General features: G+C 37.8%; 1 protein-coding gene and 1 long non-coding RNA gene across 2 annotated transcripts in view; both read right to left on the bottom strand.

Annotated features, from left to right (window-relative positions):
• The window catches only part of LOC121824766 (uncharacterized), a 37,064-nt gene that overhangs the window by 9,279 nt on the left and 10,603 nt on the right, over window positions 1-17,182 (bottom strand). The window lies entirely within an intron of this gene.
• On the bottom strand, window positions 8,761-11,037 carry LOC107400365 (vomeronasal type-1 receptor 4-like). The gene has a single exon (XM_015991187.2). It carries the CDS (start codon window positions 9,703-9,705, stop codon window positions 8,761-8,763), a length of 945 nt encoding a protein of 314 aa, XP_015846673.1. The 5' UTR covers window positions 9,706-11,037.

Below are 17,182 nucleotides of genomic sequence, written 5' to 3'. Positions count from 1 at the left end.
AGCTAGGAAAAACATAGTCCAACTTCTACAACACATATCCTCTGGATTTGTTGTGCAGTGACCCAGGGCCTTCACAGAATGCCCACCAAAGCGATGGTTTTTGGAATCTTCTTCCTGTCCCAGACTGTGCTGAGAATGTTGGGTAACCCAGCCTTAATTTCTTGTTATATTATTGCTGACTTCTCTGGAATCAGGGTGAAGCCCACAGACCTGATTATCAAACACCTAACCTGGGTCAATGTTATAGTTCTCTGAAGAGGAATCTCACAGACAATTGCTGGTGTTAGTCAGAGTTATTATCTAGATTATGTTTCATATTACCTTGGCTTATATTTTCATAGAGTTTCCAGGGGCATGTCCCAGAGTTCCACATGCCTGCTAAGGGTTTTTCAGGGCATCGCCATCAGCCTTCACAACTAATTCCAAGTGGGCACAGCTGAAGATCAGAGTTCCCAGGATCATTGGCCCTTCCTTGGGCCTGTGCTGGGCCCTCCAGCTGTTGGTATATGTCTTCATTCCTGTGTACACAACTGACATATAGGGTCAAAGAAATGTTACCAAGGTAAAAGATTTTGGATACTGAGTTATTATGAATCCTGGAAGACTAATCAGTATACTTATTGCAATGTGGTTGGTATATTGTGCATGCCGATAACTTATCTGGGGGTCAGAGAACAGAACATCCACAACATTAAACAGAGGTTAGGCAGTGGTAGCACATGCCTTTAATCCTAGCATTCACTAGGCAGAGATATGTCTGGATATCTGTGAATTCAAGGCCACACTGAGAACAGAGCCAGGCTTGGTGGCACACACCTTTAATTCCAACACTTGAGATGTCATGCCTTTGCTTGGGAAGGACACACAACTTTAATCTCGGGAAGTAATATGGCAGGACACAGAAAGGTACATAAGGTGTGAGGAAACAGGAACTCATGCTCTTGAGGCTGGGGACCAGGAACTAGAGGCTTTTAAGCAGCAGTTCAGCTGTGATGCCTTACAGGCAGGTGAGTACTCAGAGGCTTTCAGTATGAGGATTCATGGAAATAGGATTGGGTGAGGAGTTGTCCAGGTGAGGTTGACTGTGGCTTTTTCTCCTTCTCTGATCTTTCAGTATTCACACCAATATCTGGCTCTAGGTTTTTGAGTGATAAGACCATTTAGCAATTCATCTTATAATTACAGTCCTACTGGTATCCACTGATGCCATATTTTTGTGACTGATGGTGTGAGCCAGTGGCTACATGGTATTTATCCTGCTCAACCACAAGCAGAGAGTCAAACACATCCCCAGGGAAGAGTATAGAAAGAGATGACTAAAATAAGTGGCCATTAGGAGCCAATATTGGACCAATGCAGTATAATATTACTGGAACCTATGGGGGTGATTAGCAAGGATTTCTTGTAATGGAAGATATGGATCCTGAACCAACTGTTTTCTCTAACCAGGCTAGGATCACAGTGTTGGGACTGGGACACCAACCCAGCCAGAAAACCTGCCCCTTGTCCTGCTCACAAGATGCATTAGGATAGTGGTGGCTCAGAAGTTTTGGAAGGAGCCCACTAATGACTGGTCTAATTTGAGGACCAAGCCATTAGAGAAAAGTGTACTGAGGTGGAGACCTCTTCAGGGGGAGGCTGTTTTCAGAATGACATCGAAATCAGTCCAGATTCCCAATGACAGAGTCAATAAGGATCATGGAAAAGTAAATGAATAAAGAAGAAAGACTTCACTATAGAATCACTCTCTCTATTTTGGAGACTGTAAAATACAGGAAGAAATATCATTGACTTCTCCTTCCTCCTGCCTTCATGGGATAGACAGTATTTCAAGATAATAAAATATAGAATAAGAAAAATAGTTTCCTGATGAGGATTATCAAGTAAAATTGTAGAAGTGGTAACAACATTAATAGATCTAGAGAATGATCAGTGGAGAGGGCTGGCAGAGGAGGATGGCTAGCAGTTGGAACATGCATTTGGAGGAGATGTTTAAGTATGTAGACTTGCTAGTGAATTGCCACAGCCCAGAGAAGGCTAAAAGGATTCCATGAGATAGCAAAATGAATTTGGAAAATTCAACATCAAACAAATAATACAGTTAGACTTTTTGTAAAAAGAAGAGAGGGAGATGTTTGAATGAATAGCATTAACTGCACTACAACTAATATAATGTAGGTATTGATGGAAATCACTTGAGTCCCTAGTAAAAGTGTTAAAAATAGAAAAGTGTTGCCTGGGTATTTAATGACATTTTTGCTGAATGTGAGTGAAACAGATTCATGATCTCATCAAGTATCTGTGCTGTCCTCAGAGTTGCACTCAAGATTTTTTGTGTGTGGCTATAGTAATATCCATGAAAATTTATGAGAATAAAGTGTTGTTCTAGCCTGGCAAATTCAAGATGAAGTAGGTATGACATACTGGTTCTTAGACAGAAATTCCTGCTGTGTTACTATACTTAGTTATCCTATTCTGGGTCAGGGGAGACTGATCAGTGGATAAACTGCTTGCTGCACAAACAAGAGGATCTGCATGCAGATTGCTAGAAACCACTGAAAAGCCAGATGTAATAGCTCATGTGTAGAACCCCAGTGCTCCATTGACAGGAAAATAAATGAAGAGCAGAAAAAAAAAACTCAAATCTGTCAAGCAGCCATTTTCTAAGGAATTATTTATAGAGAACTATGAAGTAAGGGTAGGTTGGGCATTTGACAATGATATCTATGGACTTAATTCTAATTCTGGTGAATTCACCAAGTATGTGGCAGCAAAGCAAGGCTTAATTCTTCAGCATTCCCAGTAGAATCTGGGATCCTAAGTAGATTATTTTTTAACAGAATGTAAAATGTAGATTTTATTATATTCAATAATCTACTTCTAAATATTAATATAAGGAGGAATCCAATGTATACATATATCACTGTAGTATTTTTGTAGTATGCTTATATAAACAGAAAAAACATTTGAAATAACCTAAATACTAAATATCTTTCAGCCAAGAATGAGTCAAGCAGTTTATCTATATGATAAATAGTATATATTCATGAAAAATGATCATGTCAAATTGTATGGCTGGTCATCACCCCTTAATTTATAGTTAAATTTTTTAAACATTTTTATTTATTCTTTGGGAACTTGACATCATACACTCCAATATCATTCATTTCTAAGTACCACCATGTCCACCCCTTACTCACATAGTGTCTCCCCATAAGAAAGTTAAAAAATTAATTAAAAACAAAATCAACAAAAAACCACATTGCACCTTCATTTTTCCAACCTTTCCAACACCTCTTCATTCATCTTACTGGCTTAGGAGCTGTGCTGTGTCACACAGCATACACTTTTGTCCATTCTACTTAATTGTAAATGTTTATTGCAATGAGTTGTTGGTCTGGTTTAAGGCCTCTGACTTCTACTATACTATCAATACTGTACAGTTACTGGAACTCCTCTAGGATATACTGCTGTTGCCCTGAGTCATAGAGATACTGCAGCTAATGTTCTGAAGTACCAGTCCAGAAAGAGAATTTGTATGACCAAGCGTCTTGATGACATCATTTTGTCATGGCCTTTGGTCATTCCAAATAAGACCCAGAGAACTCTCAGTGGATACGCATGACTATATTCTTCATAGCATTTCAACTACTGTGTTGCACAGTGGCTACTAGTTTCTATTCATAAGCAATGATAAAATGTGTCTTTGTTTAGAGATGTTACCTAAGTCTCAGTGAATGTTGTTTGAGTTGCAGATAATTAACCATGACATTGTGTTGAAACTAAAACTTTATATTTCCATTAACAGGTATTAGCACTTTTCACAATGTTCCATTATTGGTGAAATTATTAAGGCCACTCCACGTAGTTAAAAGGGAGGTTTATTTTGTGGGGTAAATTCCAAGTGAAGGGATAGGTTGCAGGGTTTGGGAAAGCTGTAATGCAGTTCAGCGGTGTTCTCTAGAGAACTCTGCTTAGTCTACCTTCAGCGTCCTGGGTCCAGGAACAAAGAGAGCTGGCCCATCTGGATCTTGGGTCTTCAGGGTCCTCTTTTGGCCCTGCCTTGTAGACGTGACAGTTACCGAAGCCTCAGTGGAGGTTGGAACTTCCAGATCAAAGCTGAAATGGCTACCCACTACATTCCATAGTTAATATCTGATTTTAAAAACCCGTAATATTCCTGTTGAGTGAGTCTAATGATCAAACTACAATCAGAGTATTTCCTGTATGCAGATACATGACAGCTTCCTCAGGTCTCATCACTGTTAAAACACCTCGATTAAACAATACTGAGATTGCTTGTCTCCAAAGAAAATAGTAAACACTAAGTGTTATGAATATGGACAATTGCTAGCTGCAGGGAATAGAAGGCCAGCTCAGAGTCTGTTCTCACCCAGACAACTGGAGACTGCCCTGTCCTCTAAAAACTGTTGTGTCTGAAACAAAACAACACAGCTATGTATGTACGATGCATCTGTGATGCTGGCTGCTGGATGGGGGCTCTGTGGCCAGTTTGGGTCCTATAACCTTCATATAGTAGGAAGTTGAAAGTGATTGCCATGATGAAGACTGAATATTCTCAGAGCTCATTCTCCTGGTACATGACAGGATCATGGCATGGTATGTCTGATGAGGGTGTCAACATCAGCCCTAAGAAAGTCTTGTTGACATCAATAAGGAAGTAATTTTTTAACTGAGTAGTAAGCATCACAAAGGGGGAAGAATGGAAGTATGGAAGTGACTCTTTTATCCTGTGGTGTGAAGAGCTGAGAAAATCTTGGGAAGGGACTACTCAAGCCTTGTATTCTAGAGAACAGGGGATAAGAGTCAAGGTTGAGGTTCCAGGTAGACTCAACCTTCCTGCAGAGTCTGTCTCCCAAAAAACATTAACTGACAATTATTCTATAGATGCCATGAAAAATTCACGTGTACTCTGGGGAGGAGTCATGGGTGACAAAAAGCTTGCTAGAAAGCAGAAGAACCTGAATAGGGATTCTCAACAGCCCATCAAAATATTTTCATACAATGGAGATCTGTTACTTGAGGACAGAACTTGGATGACTGAGCAGGAGAAACTAGTTTGAATGTGAGGATGCAGCTAAAGACTTGGTGTTTGAACTCTCTCTCTCTCTCTCTCTCGGTAAATATTCTGTCTTCTAAATACTATTATTTATTGAACCAAAGCAGGTAGTAATTGCCTGTAATCCTAGCAACCAGGAACCAAAGGCAGCAAAATCGTTAAGTTCAAGACCAGTGTGAAGTAAAGAACACAGAACTGTCTCAAAGAAACAAACAAGTGATTATTTTTTTGGTATAACCCAGATAAAGACAGAGGTTTTTCAAAGAGTGAGAATATGGTCAAAACCCACAAAGAAACTATGGTGTGCTGGACACCCACTGGTTTAACCAATTCTCCATCACCAGTTAGTTTCAGATACTTTCATAGTTACACAAAATGCATCAAGCAATGCAAGCAAGGGCATAAAGAGTTGGATAAGCAATTAAGAGCACTGGCTACTCTTCCTGAGCATCTAGATTCAATTCCTAGCACCTACACTAAGATCAACAACCCTCTTCAAAATCAGTTGTCACAGATCGGACACCCTCTTTGGGACTGCTTAGGCACTGAATCAAAGCAGGAAAACAAGAATACACATAATTAAAAAAAACCTTTATTTTTAGTTTAAAGAACGACATGGAAAACAAGAAAAGCATAATAACACATACCTTAATCCTAGCACTCACAGGTTGAAGGAAGAGAATGGCTTTGAATTTGAAGCCAGTCTGAGTTACATAGTGGGTTCCAAGGAAAAATAAGCTACAGTGTGAGTCCCTGTTTCAAGAATATAATTGAAATGTCAAACAAAAGTGCAAATGTCTTTTCAAACTTGCTTTCACGTATGACAGAGAGCTGAGAAGAGAACTCAGTGGGTTAAGGCACTTGCTGGCAAGACGAATGACTTACATTCTCTAAATAGTAGAAAGTGAGAAGTGACTGAAATGAGGTGAGTGTTGACCTACACATGTGACCACAGGCATGCACTAAATGAACTTTAAAAAAATTAAACGATATGTCTAGTGACACACATTTTTGGCCTCAGCAGTCAGAAGGAAGAGACAGGAGGATGTCTGAGTTTGAGAGCAAGTATGATCTACATAATGAGCTCCAGTATAGCCAGGACTGCATAGAAAGACTATATATACATATACACATACACATACACATACACATACACATACACATACACATACACATACACATACACATATACATGTGTGTATGAAGGTGATATAACTGAAATTTCCAAATAATGGGGGAGAAAGTGTACCAAATGGACATCTCTTTACACCAATTGAAATGTCCAATACCGTGATTTACTTACATATATTTGAGTTTTTTGCCAAATGGATCCCACATGAATCTTCAAACAACCCAGGATGTTTCTAAGAATATAGGTTTTTCTCCACAAAATTATGGCAAGGCCACATCATTTTGGACATGGAGACGTTAAACTATTGCCTACATAGAGACTTCATCCTTATGTTCTAGCTTCTTTGGTATAGGAAGTTCCTCTGAAGGTTACCAAAAGAGAAAGGGGAATATCAAGCCATCCATAAACTCTTCAATCAATATTGGTGTCCTGTCTTTCAAATATTCTAGGGCAATGATGGCACAAAGCATGGTGAGTAACCAACCAATATCAGATTTCACTTAAGGCCCACTTTATGAGATGGGACCCATACACACCTTTGATTGGAATGCCAAAACCAGAAACTCGATAGCCCAGGGACATAAGGTGAAAAATAATACTGGTTCAAAAAAACTTAGCAAAAGAGGGTCTCCTAATGACCTTCTGATATAATCATGGATCAGTGACTTTTTCAGCCATCAGGAGTAGCTTTCTCCTGCAGCAAAGGGAAAGAAATACAGAGATCAGCCACCAGACATAATGCAGAGAGAGAGACAGAGACAGAGACAGAGACAGAGACAGAGACAGACAGACAGACAGAGAGAGAGAGAGACAGACAGACAGACAGACACTTTGGATCATTCACTCCTAAATGGGATGTTTCTAGCAAATTTTTACTGTCAGGGCTCATGCAACCCTACAAAAGAGGAGATGGAAAAAGTATAAGAGCCACAGGAAATGGAGGACTCCGCAAAATATAAAAGCTCATAATAACTCACAGAGACTTAGGAAGAATGCACATGACCTGAATGAGTCTGAGCTGGGTATCTGAGAATATTTTATAGCTTTTGGGTTTTTGCTTTGTGCGATTCTTGAGTGTAGAAACAAATGGATCTCTGACTCTTATGCCTTCTCTTTGGATACTTTTCTTCTGGTTGTTCATCTTCTCTACCACCAGTGTATTAGCTTGGTTTTATTTTGTATTATTTCATGCTATAGAAGCTTGTTTTTTTCTTTCTTTCTTTCTTTCTTTCTTTCTTTCTTTCTTTCTTTCTTTCTTTCTTTCTTTCTTTCTTTCTTTCTTTTTGAGACAGGGTTTCTCTATGTAGTTCTGGATGTCATGGAACTCACTCTGCAGATCATTTTGGCCTAGAACTCACTGAGATCTGCCTACTTCTGCCTCCTAAGTGCTGGGATTAGAGGCGTGAACCACCACTGCCCAGCTGAAGCTTGTTTTTGTTGTTGTTGTTGTTGTTGTTGTTGTTTTAAATGAGAGACAGAACATAAGTAGATCCAGATGGGAGGGACAATGAGAAAGATCTGGGGGAAGTAGAGGAAGGGGAACCATAATCAAAAGATATTATGTGACAAAAAATAATTTATTTTCAATACAAGGAAAATGTTTTTATTAAAGTTAACCTATTTATATAATGCAATGCCTATCAAAGTTTCTGGTAGAGAATAAATTATCACTATTAGTATAAAGCCACAAAACACCACAAGTAGCTAAGACAATCTTAAAGGGTAAAAAAATAAAGCTAGAAAATCAGAAAACAATGTCAAATTACACAACAGTGCCAAAGTGATAAAGACAGCTTAGGCTTTGGCATATAAACAAACACCCAAACCCAGGAAATTTAAGAGTGAACCTGGACATAAGTTGATAAAAATATGATAATTTATGATAGATTGAAGTAGTAATCTAAAAAAAAAAAGTGATTCAACTAAAAAGAACTCACATTCCCATGGAACCAGTTCAGAATTCTGAAAGGAATTTTAAGAAGTAACATCAATACTACTCAAATCGGTGAAAGAGAAAACAAACAAAGAAGGAAAGGCCTCTTCCAAACTCTGTGGATATTCAGAACAACTCAACGGGTCTTTCTGTATAACAACTGCAAGCAATGAAGATAAGGTGAAGATAAGGCTGAAGATGATTTCTGTTGCCGGTACAGGAGGAACTAGTCGTGGATGGTGCAGGGTCTCAAGGAGCAAGAGCTTATGGACAGCCATGGTTTGAGTCTTCCTTGTAGTTAGGGTGTAGGTCAATCAAGGTGTCTGTGAAATCATCAAGCAGTGAAGATAACCTGACAGGACAAAAGCCTCAAGAAGTGCAATTTGATTGGATTTATTAGCTGGTTGTCTAGCTCATGTGTATGTCAGGTGGGCAAGGTGATAATCTAGTAGCTGTGAGTTTCATGTATGCTGCTAAATCAACAAGCTGACAAAACTCTCATGCTCATTTTGGTTAATCTTAGAAAGACAAGATGCTATCTACTTAACTTTCTGTCTTGAAGTTCTGAAGGTGATATTTAAGTAAAAAAAAATGGATCTCTCACAGAACATATCATCATTTATGTACTTTAAATAAGATTAAGTTATTTTTATTCCTGATCCATGTCAAAGTAAGTCTGGACAGAATAGAATAATGATTCATAAGAACAAAGGGTCCAAAAGATGGAAAACACAGAGAAGTGAGTGGAGTGATGTTCACCAGCCACCAATTGTGATTATGCAAAAGAGCAATGCAGCCTCGTAAGATGGAGGAGAGTGTATAAAAAACCAAAAAGGTAGACATCAGGACCAGGATGTTCTGGGTGGCTCTAGACTCAGGAGAAATTCTGTTGGAACCATGAGAACTGCGGATGTGTTGAACCCTCTTCTTGTGCCTGTACAGAAAGACAATCATGGAGCCACTGGACAAGGCAATGAGAACAGCAAAGAAGACTTCAGGACACACCAGCAATACTGCATAGAGAGAGTCACTGATTTCATCACGCCCTACAATAGAGCAAAATCCAAAATCTCGTTTTCTTGTCACATTTTTACTATTAAGTTTGATAAAAGGGTACACAAAGAAAATAAAATTTATGAACATGAAGAAGACCCAATGGAGGGAAATGGAGCATCCAATGTCATTTACAGTTTTGACTTTATGATCCTTCCAACAGGAATCCCTGGGTCTGATAACTGTGGCCTGGAAAACACTTAAGAGACAGGTGATGCCAATGGACACACTACGGCCAAATGCTTGAATAAATAGTAGGAACCTGCATCCAAGTTCATTCAAGAACTGCTTAAGCCCAAAAGCTGCCATTGTGTGAGGTACTCCTGAAGAGAGAATGATCAAGGCATTGGCTGCCATTAGGTGCATGAGAATCAAATCTGTAGGCTTTAATGTGCATTCTCTGTAGTAAAGGACTAGATAGTAGAACATAGAAATGAAATTCCCCAGAATTCCAATTGTAGTTTGTGACAAGAAAATAATTCTGATTGCAAGAATCCAGAAGTCCATTCTGTAATTCAGAACAACTTCCTTTAGTTTGTCTCCCTGCTACATCTCTGGTCATAATGAATAACCACAAATAATCATCACTTATGGTAAAAGAAAAAAAAGACACCATTAAACCACTGAGCTATTGATAAGCTTAAACAGAGGGTCCTTTAAATTCAGGGATTCATGGGCAGCCTAGACTGCATGAAAAGATCTATCCCAAAAGTTTTCATTGAAGTAGTCACTTTCTGTGTAAGTTACTAAGAAATCACTCAATAACTCAGAATGCACATATTGATTGAAGAACCATTAACTTTCATAGAAAAAAATGCAGCATCTGGAACAATATGAAGTTGACCTGTGAGAAAGAATGAAAAGTTCCAGCCCATAAAAAACAAACATGATTCCAGATAATACTGATATTTTAGACACTATGTAAAAGAAAACAACTTCAATAAAGACCACATTACTTAAATATCTCAATTTTTATTATATAGCTTACCTAACATTAAAATATAAGTAATGAGAAATTTGTAATACCACTCAGAATATATTGATGGTCTTATGGCAATGCAAAGTTTCCCCTGTCTTGTCAAAGGTTGAGTCTTTTTTGGTTTAACCCAAATCTGACCCTCCTTTGCCCACAGTCTTCATGAATCATATCTTGGGAGAGTACTCAACCATACTCTAAAAATTGGGGTTCCAAATGTGCAGGTAACTGCATGGTTTTGTATTGGGGTAAACTGAATGCTTGCTTTACTCCCACCTGATAATTGTCAAATAAGATATAGTTTTTCTGTTTTTGTTTTGTTTGTTTGTTTGTTTGTTTTCCTTTTAATACTTCCTGTAAAATTCACTTGAGGCAATGTTGTGCGAAGTGTTTCTTTCCAGGCAGTGACTTAAGACATGCTCTCAATTTGACTTTGGTGTTCCTGAATGGTCTTTGCATATCATCCCCAGAGTTGTCATACATAAGAAAAAAGTTATTAAGAACACAAAACCTATTTGATGATGGCTCAAATGACAATTTACATCAAGAGCTATACCTTAGGAAAATTCCCAGCACGTAGACAACACATGCATGTGTGCACACTCAGGTCAGGGCTGTTAGAAAGGTTGGGACATGCACTATGATGAAATCTCACAAACACACAAAAGAATCAACACAGGCAAAATATGCCTAGAAAAGCATCACAGATGAAGATAATATCTGATAAATGATAGGTACTGAGATAATGTTTCATGTTTCTATTGAAACTGTGTCTGGAATAATCATGTACTGCTCCTAAGTCTAGAGTAGAATTGAGAGGAAAGAAGGCAGTAGGTTAGACAGCCCATCAGTGCAGTGGGAGGAAACTCTCAGGACACCATACACTATTCCTATGAAGGAAGGTTTCTGGAAAACCTTCTCTAATCAGGTGAGATTCCCTTGCAGAAGCAAAAAGTAGCATCTGTGAATGAGCACGCGGCTGTACCAAGCATTTCCAAAGATAGCACTGTTGCCCTTCACAGTCATTAGCTATGTAGGGACCATCAGCTGGACCATCAAGAACTGGGGAAGAACCGGCAGTGAGGCTTGGGATCTGAAGAAGTTTAAACATAGTGGGGATATGAGCTGAGATCTTAAGAACTACCAGATACTTAGTTCCTGTTCCCCATTCACTGACAATATAGAACACCCTAGGAAACTGCTGGATAAGAAAATGGAAACTGCTCTATTAAGTATGTATTCCAAGTTGATAAATACAGAGAGCACTGTCTGTCTCATGTGTGATTTCATAGCATCTGAATTTTGGAAATGTGTGTTTATATTAAAGTCAGTGTATGTGCAGTCCAGGCAACATTACAGTGTTCATTAGAGGGTCTAGGGATGGGATGGGGAGGGTAATTCAATACATGTATTTTTGGAAGTAAAAGAAAGCATAATGGAAACTCGACAGTATAAGCTGAGATGAGGGCAGAGAAATGGAGGAAAGGGAGGTTTTGGGCCAATCAAAACAGTAAGAAAATACCATACAAAAATGTGCTGCTTTGTAAGCTAATAAAACACACGGAGAGTAAAAAAAGCAAAAAAAATATATAAAATTAAGGAAGAAAATACTGAAAATACCAGAAATGAGTGTGCTTGTGGATGATCTAGGAATTTCACATTGTTGCAATATCTGTGAATGTCCCACTTCAAATGTTTAAAAATGAGTTATATCTACTTAAGTTGAGCCAACATAACTCTACACATCAGCTTTCATTTTATCTTTCCAAACTCCATTCAGTATTTAATTATCCTAAGAAGAAGCACATTTTATAACTATAATTTAATTTGTATTAAAAATGGAAATACTTTTTATATATAGTCTGTAGTTCCCTGTCTTTGTTTTTTTTTTTAAATAAAATGTAGTTTTAACATTGTCCCTTTCTTTCCTCTGACACCTTCCATGTACCCACACACTAGCTTCCTCTCAAATTCATGACCTCTGGAGTTTTCCTTTAATTGTTGTTACATAAATGTGTGTGTGTGTGTGTGTGTGTGTGTGTGTGTGTGTGTGTGTGTGTGTGTGTTTAATGTCACTTGTATGTACTTGATTTCAGGGTTCATCATCTGTTGTTGGATAACCAGTTAGGGGTTCCTCCCTTGTGAAGACTATTTTCTTCTGTTCTCAGAAATCCTTCCTTGCTGTATCTCTAACCCCTCAAAAAAACTTCCCTGCAAAAAACAAAAACTCCTCCCCCCAAAAAAATAAAACCGATCAAAACCTAGAAAACAAGTGATGGTGTGGTACCAAGTAACAGTTGGAGTGCCTACAATGCACAGCCTTCACTCAGGACTCAGGAAACACTGAAGTAGAGGAGGAAAAAACATTGTAAGAGCCAGAAGAACAGACAATTGCTGTGAGACTCTACCTCCTAGAAATGGAAAGAAAGCACCACCCTTGAAGTCTCAACATGGATGCTAAAAACACTAAGGACCATCCTAACCTAGGAGAGGGAATCTCACTGGGCACCAGTATTTCCACTTTTAAGAATAACCACACAATTAAATTTGCTTTTAACTCCATTCAGTAACAATCATGGGAATTTCAACCTGTAGAACACCAACAAGTGCCCAGTGGCACCCCATGATCAATTAAGGGATATTCACAAAATAGACCTTTACATGGAAGTCCCTGTCTGGGGGAATTATGTGACATTGTTATTGGGGGTGATTACATGGCTGCTACAGACCAGCAAAATGAGTGTGCACTGGAAGAGACCATGGACCAAAGACAAAATCCAATGTGTACACTGATGGTTCCATAGATTGTAGGAAGTATATGGATATTTTACTGTACAGGAAGATCACAATATTGCTGATACCCCACAGGAAAAAGAAGTTGTACATCATCTGGTATCAAACATTCAGTGGAACCATTAAGTCAAGCACCATTTGCAGGTGACTAAGTAAATCCAAGAGGAAGATCTAAGAACCCAAACTCAGTGCCAGAAGTGCTACAAAGATCATGAATAGAAAGATCTAGAACTGCTATGGAAATCAGAAGTTGAGGCTGAGGTGGGCAATTGGGAGAAGATAAATGAGGACATGGTGTGTCTTTCACAATACAGGTGGGTAGTTACATGAAAAGGAAAATGAAGAATATTACTGAGTTCTCAGGTGACAGCAGTTACTATGAAGAAGGAGGATGGAAACAAGAGTTATGAAAGAAGCTCTCTATCTACTCCAGCTCAAGTGACCCACAGGGATCAGCAATGTTATGAGGCTGAAACTGCACAGAAATTACAAAGAAACTTATTTTCATAAATTGCTCGATTTCTTATGACTGAAGAAAACAAAGCTTACAAGAGCAAAACAAAAGAGTGAGAAAAGTCATCTTTGAATAAACAAAGCATGATCCTGCATGCAAGCAAAAGTAAATAAGTTATGAAAATATTCCTTAGAACACTATGAAAATCATGCTGTTTATGTTTTTGCTGGTTCATCTGGCAATAGTATATACATAGGAAATATGGCACTGTTTAGGATATGCCCTATAAAATGGGACATAAGTGAAAACCCAACAATCCTAGAAATTTTTTAAAGTTCCTTCTACTTGAAACTGTTGTTCTTACTGAGAAGACAGTGGACATATTTCCGGGAACATTATACTGGTGGAACAATTCTTTCATATGTGTGAAGATGGAAAAAATTTAAAAAAATATTGGCAATATGCATTATGTTAAGAGCTGCTGTGGCTTTTGAAACTCCTTGAATGACATTGATAAGAAATTATATATATATATATATATATATATATATATATATATATATATATATATATATCTCCTGTTGAGATTTCAGCACTTGCCTATCCACCTGCATTCAGTAGAGTGAACTAAGATGAAATTTTAAAGAAAAGAAATAATGGCCACCATCTACCACAGTGTGAGAACATTCATGAGTCCAGATCTGTGAGGTTCCTCAGCTTAATTCTGAAATGAATGTTTGATTTCACAGCAATAACATCAACACACAAAAATGTGTTGTGGTTACACTGGTCACATGCACAGAAATCCAATATTCTCACTGGTAAATATCCACATCATTTATTTTCTTGTGTTAAATATATAATGGTAAATATAATTTTTGAAAAGATTTACTTGTATTGAATGTATAAGAATTTGTATCATTCAAATTCGACAGTCTTTCTTACCTGATCATATCTCATGTTGAGAATCAACACAGACTTAAAGTCCAATATCAGTGCTGATTTCACTCCTCCCTAAACAGTGAACACAGTCCTATTCCACTCAATGAACTGGACAACAAAAGCACATCTCAGGTAATCCAGTTCCCTCAATCATACTCCACTATCTTCTACAACCTTTCATTTCCTTATACTCACTGAGATATCAGCCATAAATGACACTACATCCCTAGTGATACATAAAAGTAAGTTAGTCAGAGACTTACTTATTATACATGTTTTCTCTCAAGTAGGGGTTGTAAATAGCATTCCTCAATTTCCTGGCTTCCAAAGATTTCACATTTATCACATCAGGCCCATTTTCATGAACCCATGAGCCAGGTTATGAGAGATGCCTTCCTACCTAGTTCAGAAAAATCCACAGCATAAGCAGTTCAGATACAAAGTATTCCCTGATTTTTACCATTTTATATACTGGGCAATGATAAGGACCCCATGTTCATACTCAATGTTAGATTTTTTGATTTCTGTAGATTACATGTTATAATTCATGGCTGTTTTCTACTGCTTCATCTGTACTCACTCATGAACATTATAAGAAATGGCAGGTGTAAATCTTGTCCTAGGGGGTTCTGACAAGCTATTTCGGCCTCTACAGTGACTGTAGTCTCATAGTGCACACACACACACACACACACACACACACACACACACACACACACACATGCTGGAAAACATTCATACACACAAAAAGTAGTAAATAATTAAATACCTTTAAATAGGTCTTCATTTTGAAACATATATTTATTTCATAGGCAAATGCCAGCTGCAACTAAGGCTTTGGGTGTTTCAATAAAATGCAGTGTTCTAACCATGGTCTGTGGTGACAGATGTTCTGTCTTGCAATTTGATTTCACAAACAGAAGATATACCTGATATCTAAGATGCTACTGAAAATATGCATTGTTTTCAATAAGAAGCAAATGCTATAGTGGTAACTAAAATGAATTGCTAACAACATTACTCTGTGTAAAATGCAACTTGAGATACTAACGTACGCTGAAGTAGCACGAGAAGAAAATTAAATCACTGAAATGTTGCCTTTAAAATTCTGTATATATTTACTGCTGCTTATATTGATAAATCTATTATAATAAAATTGGTAATACACTCAAATAGAGAAGATACATGTGAGATGTATTACAAGCATTCTGAATAATGTGAGACATTGAACAATTTTCAATCTCAAATAAAAAAAAATTAAGTGTGAACACAAACACAGCTGATGGGCAGAGTTCTAGTCTGCCATGGGACATGACCTTTATATATTCCATTATCAACAAGGAAAAAACATTGAAGAAAGGTATGTTAGTGCTTTGTGATTAACATTACAGTTTGAATCAACCAGGGGATATTAACTAAGACACATTTTATTCCTGGTTGTCATTGCTGATACTCAGACTATCAGCATATATCTCCTAAGTTCCCTTCAGTGTTACCTTCCCAAGTTCATGAGGGATGTTTCAAACATGTTAGTATACCACTGGTCATTCTATACAGACTCACTGAATCTCTAACCTCTAAATGTAGTGTAACATAAGAATACTCTATACCAGAAACAGATTCCTATGCTATATCTTCCAGGGTTGTGTGCTTTTTACATTTCCATTTAAATGATTACTATAGGCATAGAACTTTCCTAAGTTCAATTATAATAATCCTACTTCAAAGAGTCTACACATCATGTAGAGGAAGATAAATTATCATGTTGACATCCTACTATAATCTTTTAGCACACTCACAGATGTAATGCAATACCATGGTGTCACCTACAGTCACTCTCAGTCAGAGAATTGTATTACAGTAAGAACCAATGGGAACTAGCTCAAGGCTAGGCATGCCTATATTTTGGCTAACCTCTTCTATATGAAATTATTCTTGTGCATTATCTGTCTGTTCCATACATTTGTTTATCTCCCAGATTCTCATTGTCAGACATGCATACTTAGTTTTAGCTAAATCTGCTGCTCAGACTGAAATACAAAGTACTCACCTGGCTTCTTGTCTCTACAGGATGGTTGGTCCTTTGGGCAGATCCTGACTCTTAATAATCAGGGCTATGTGAGAGTCAGTTCAAGTCTGAGGTAGAAGTCATTGACTCTGTGACCTCACCTCCCTTCAGAACAGCAATTAACATTTTACTTCCAGAAGGAATGACAGCGTTGGCTTTGGGAGACAAAATCATTTTGGGAGACAAAAATTTTCCAGTTGTTAATTAACAAAGACAATTAGGTTTTATGTGAACATCTCCAAAGAGGTATTTTGTAGAAGCACTGACTTTTCATCATCCATGAAGGTTGACTGGGATCCTGTGGAAAGTGCTGGAGACTTTGAGGTCAGATTCATGAGAAAATTAGAAAAGTTTCTGTGTCCCATTGAATTCAGGATCCTCTGACTTTTGCAACACAAATCAACTTTTTTTAATTTAGAATATTTACTACTTAAATGTTTCTTTGAGCATTACACACACACACACACACACACACATACGTGTGTGTGTGTGTGTGTTTTAGTCAAGCCCACCCCACATTATCTCCTTTCAAAATCATGTCCCTAACCACTATTCCCTCTAAGTGTCACATGTTCTTTAAAAAAAACAACAAAAGAAAAAAAGAACACTGTGTATACATAATGATGCTAGTACGTGTCTACTGTAGCGGCATCTGTGAAATTATGAGTAGACTTTCAAAGGTTGAATCCTTAATAAAATGTGACAATTTGTTTCCCAGAAGCCTTCTTTGGCCAACAGTTCTTCAGCTAGA

Source organism: Peromyscus maniculatus, chromosome 1 (genome assembly GCF_049852395.1).
Source record: "Peromyscus maniculatus bairdii isolate BWxNUB_F1_BW_parent chromosome 1, HU_Pman_BW_mat_3.1, whole genome shotgun sequence".
Taxonomy (NCBI): Eukaryota; Metazoa; Chordata; class Mammalia; order Rodentia; family Cricetidae; genus Peromyscus; species Peromyscus maniculatus.
The sequence above is the reverse complement of the archived record's forward strand: the minus strand, read 5'-3'. Positions and strand labels throughout refer to the sequence as shown.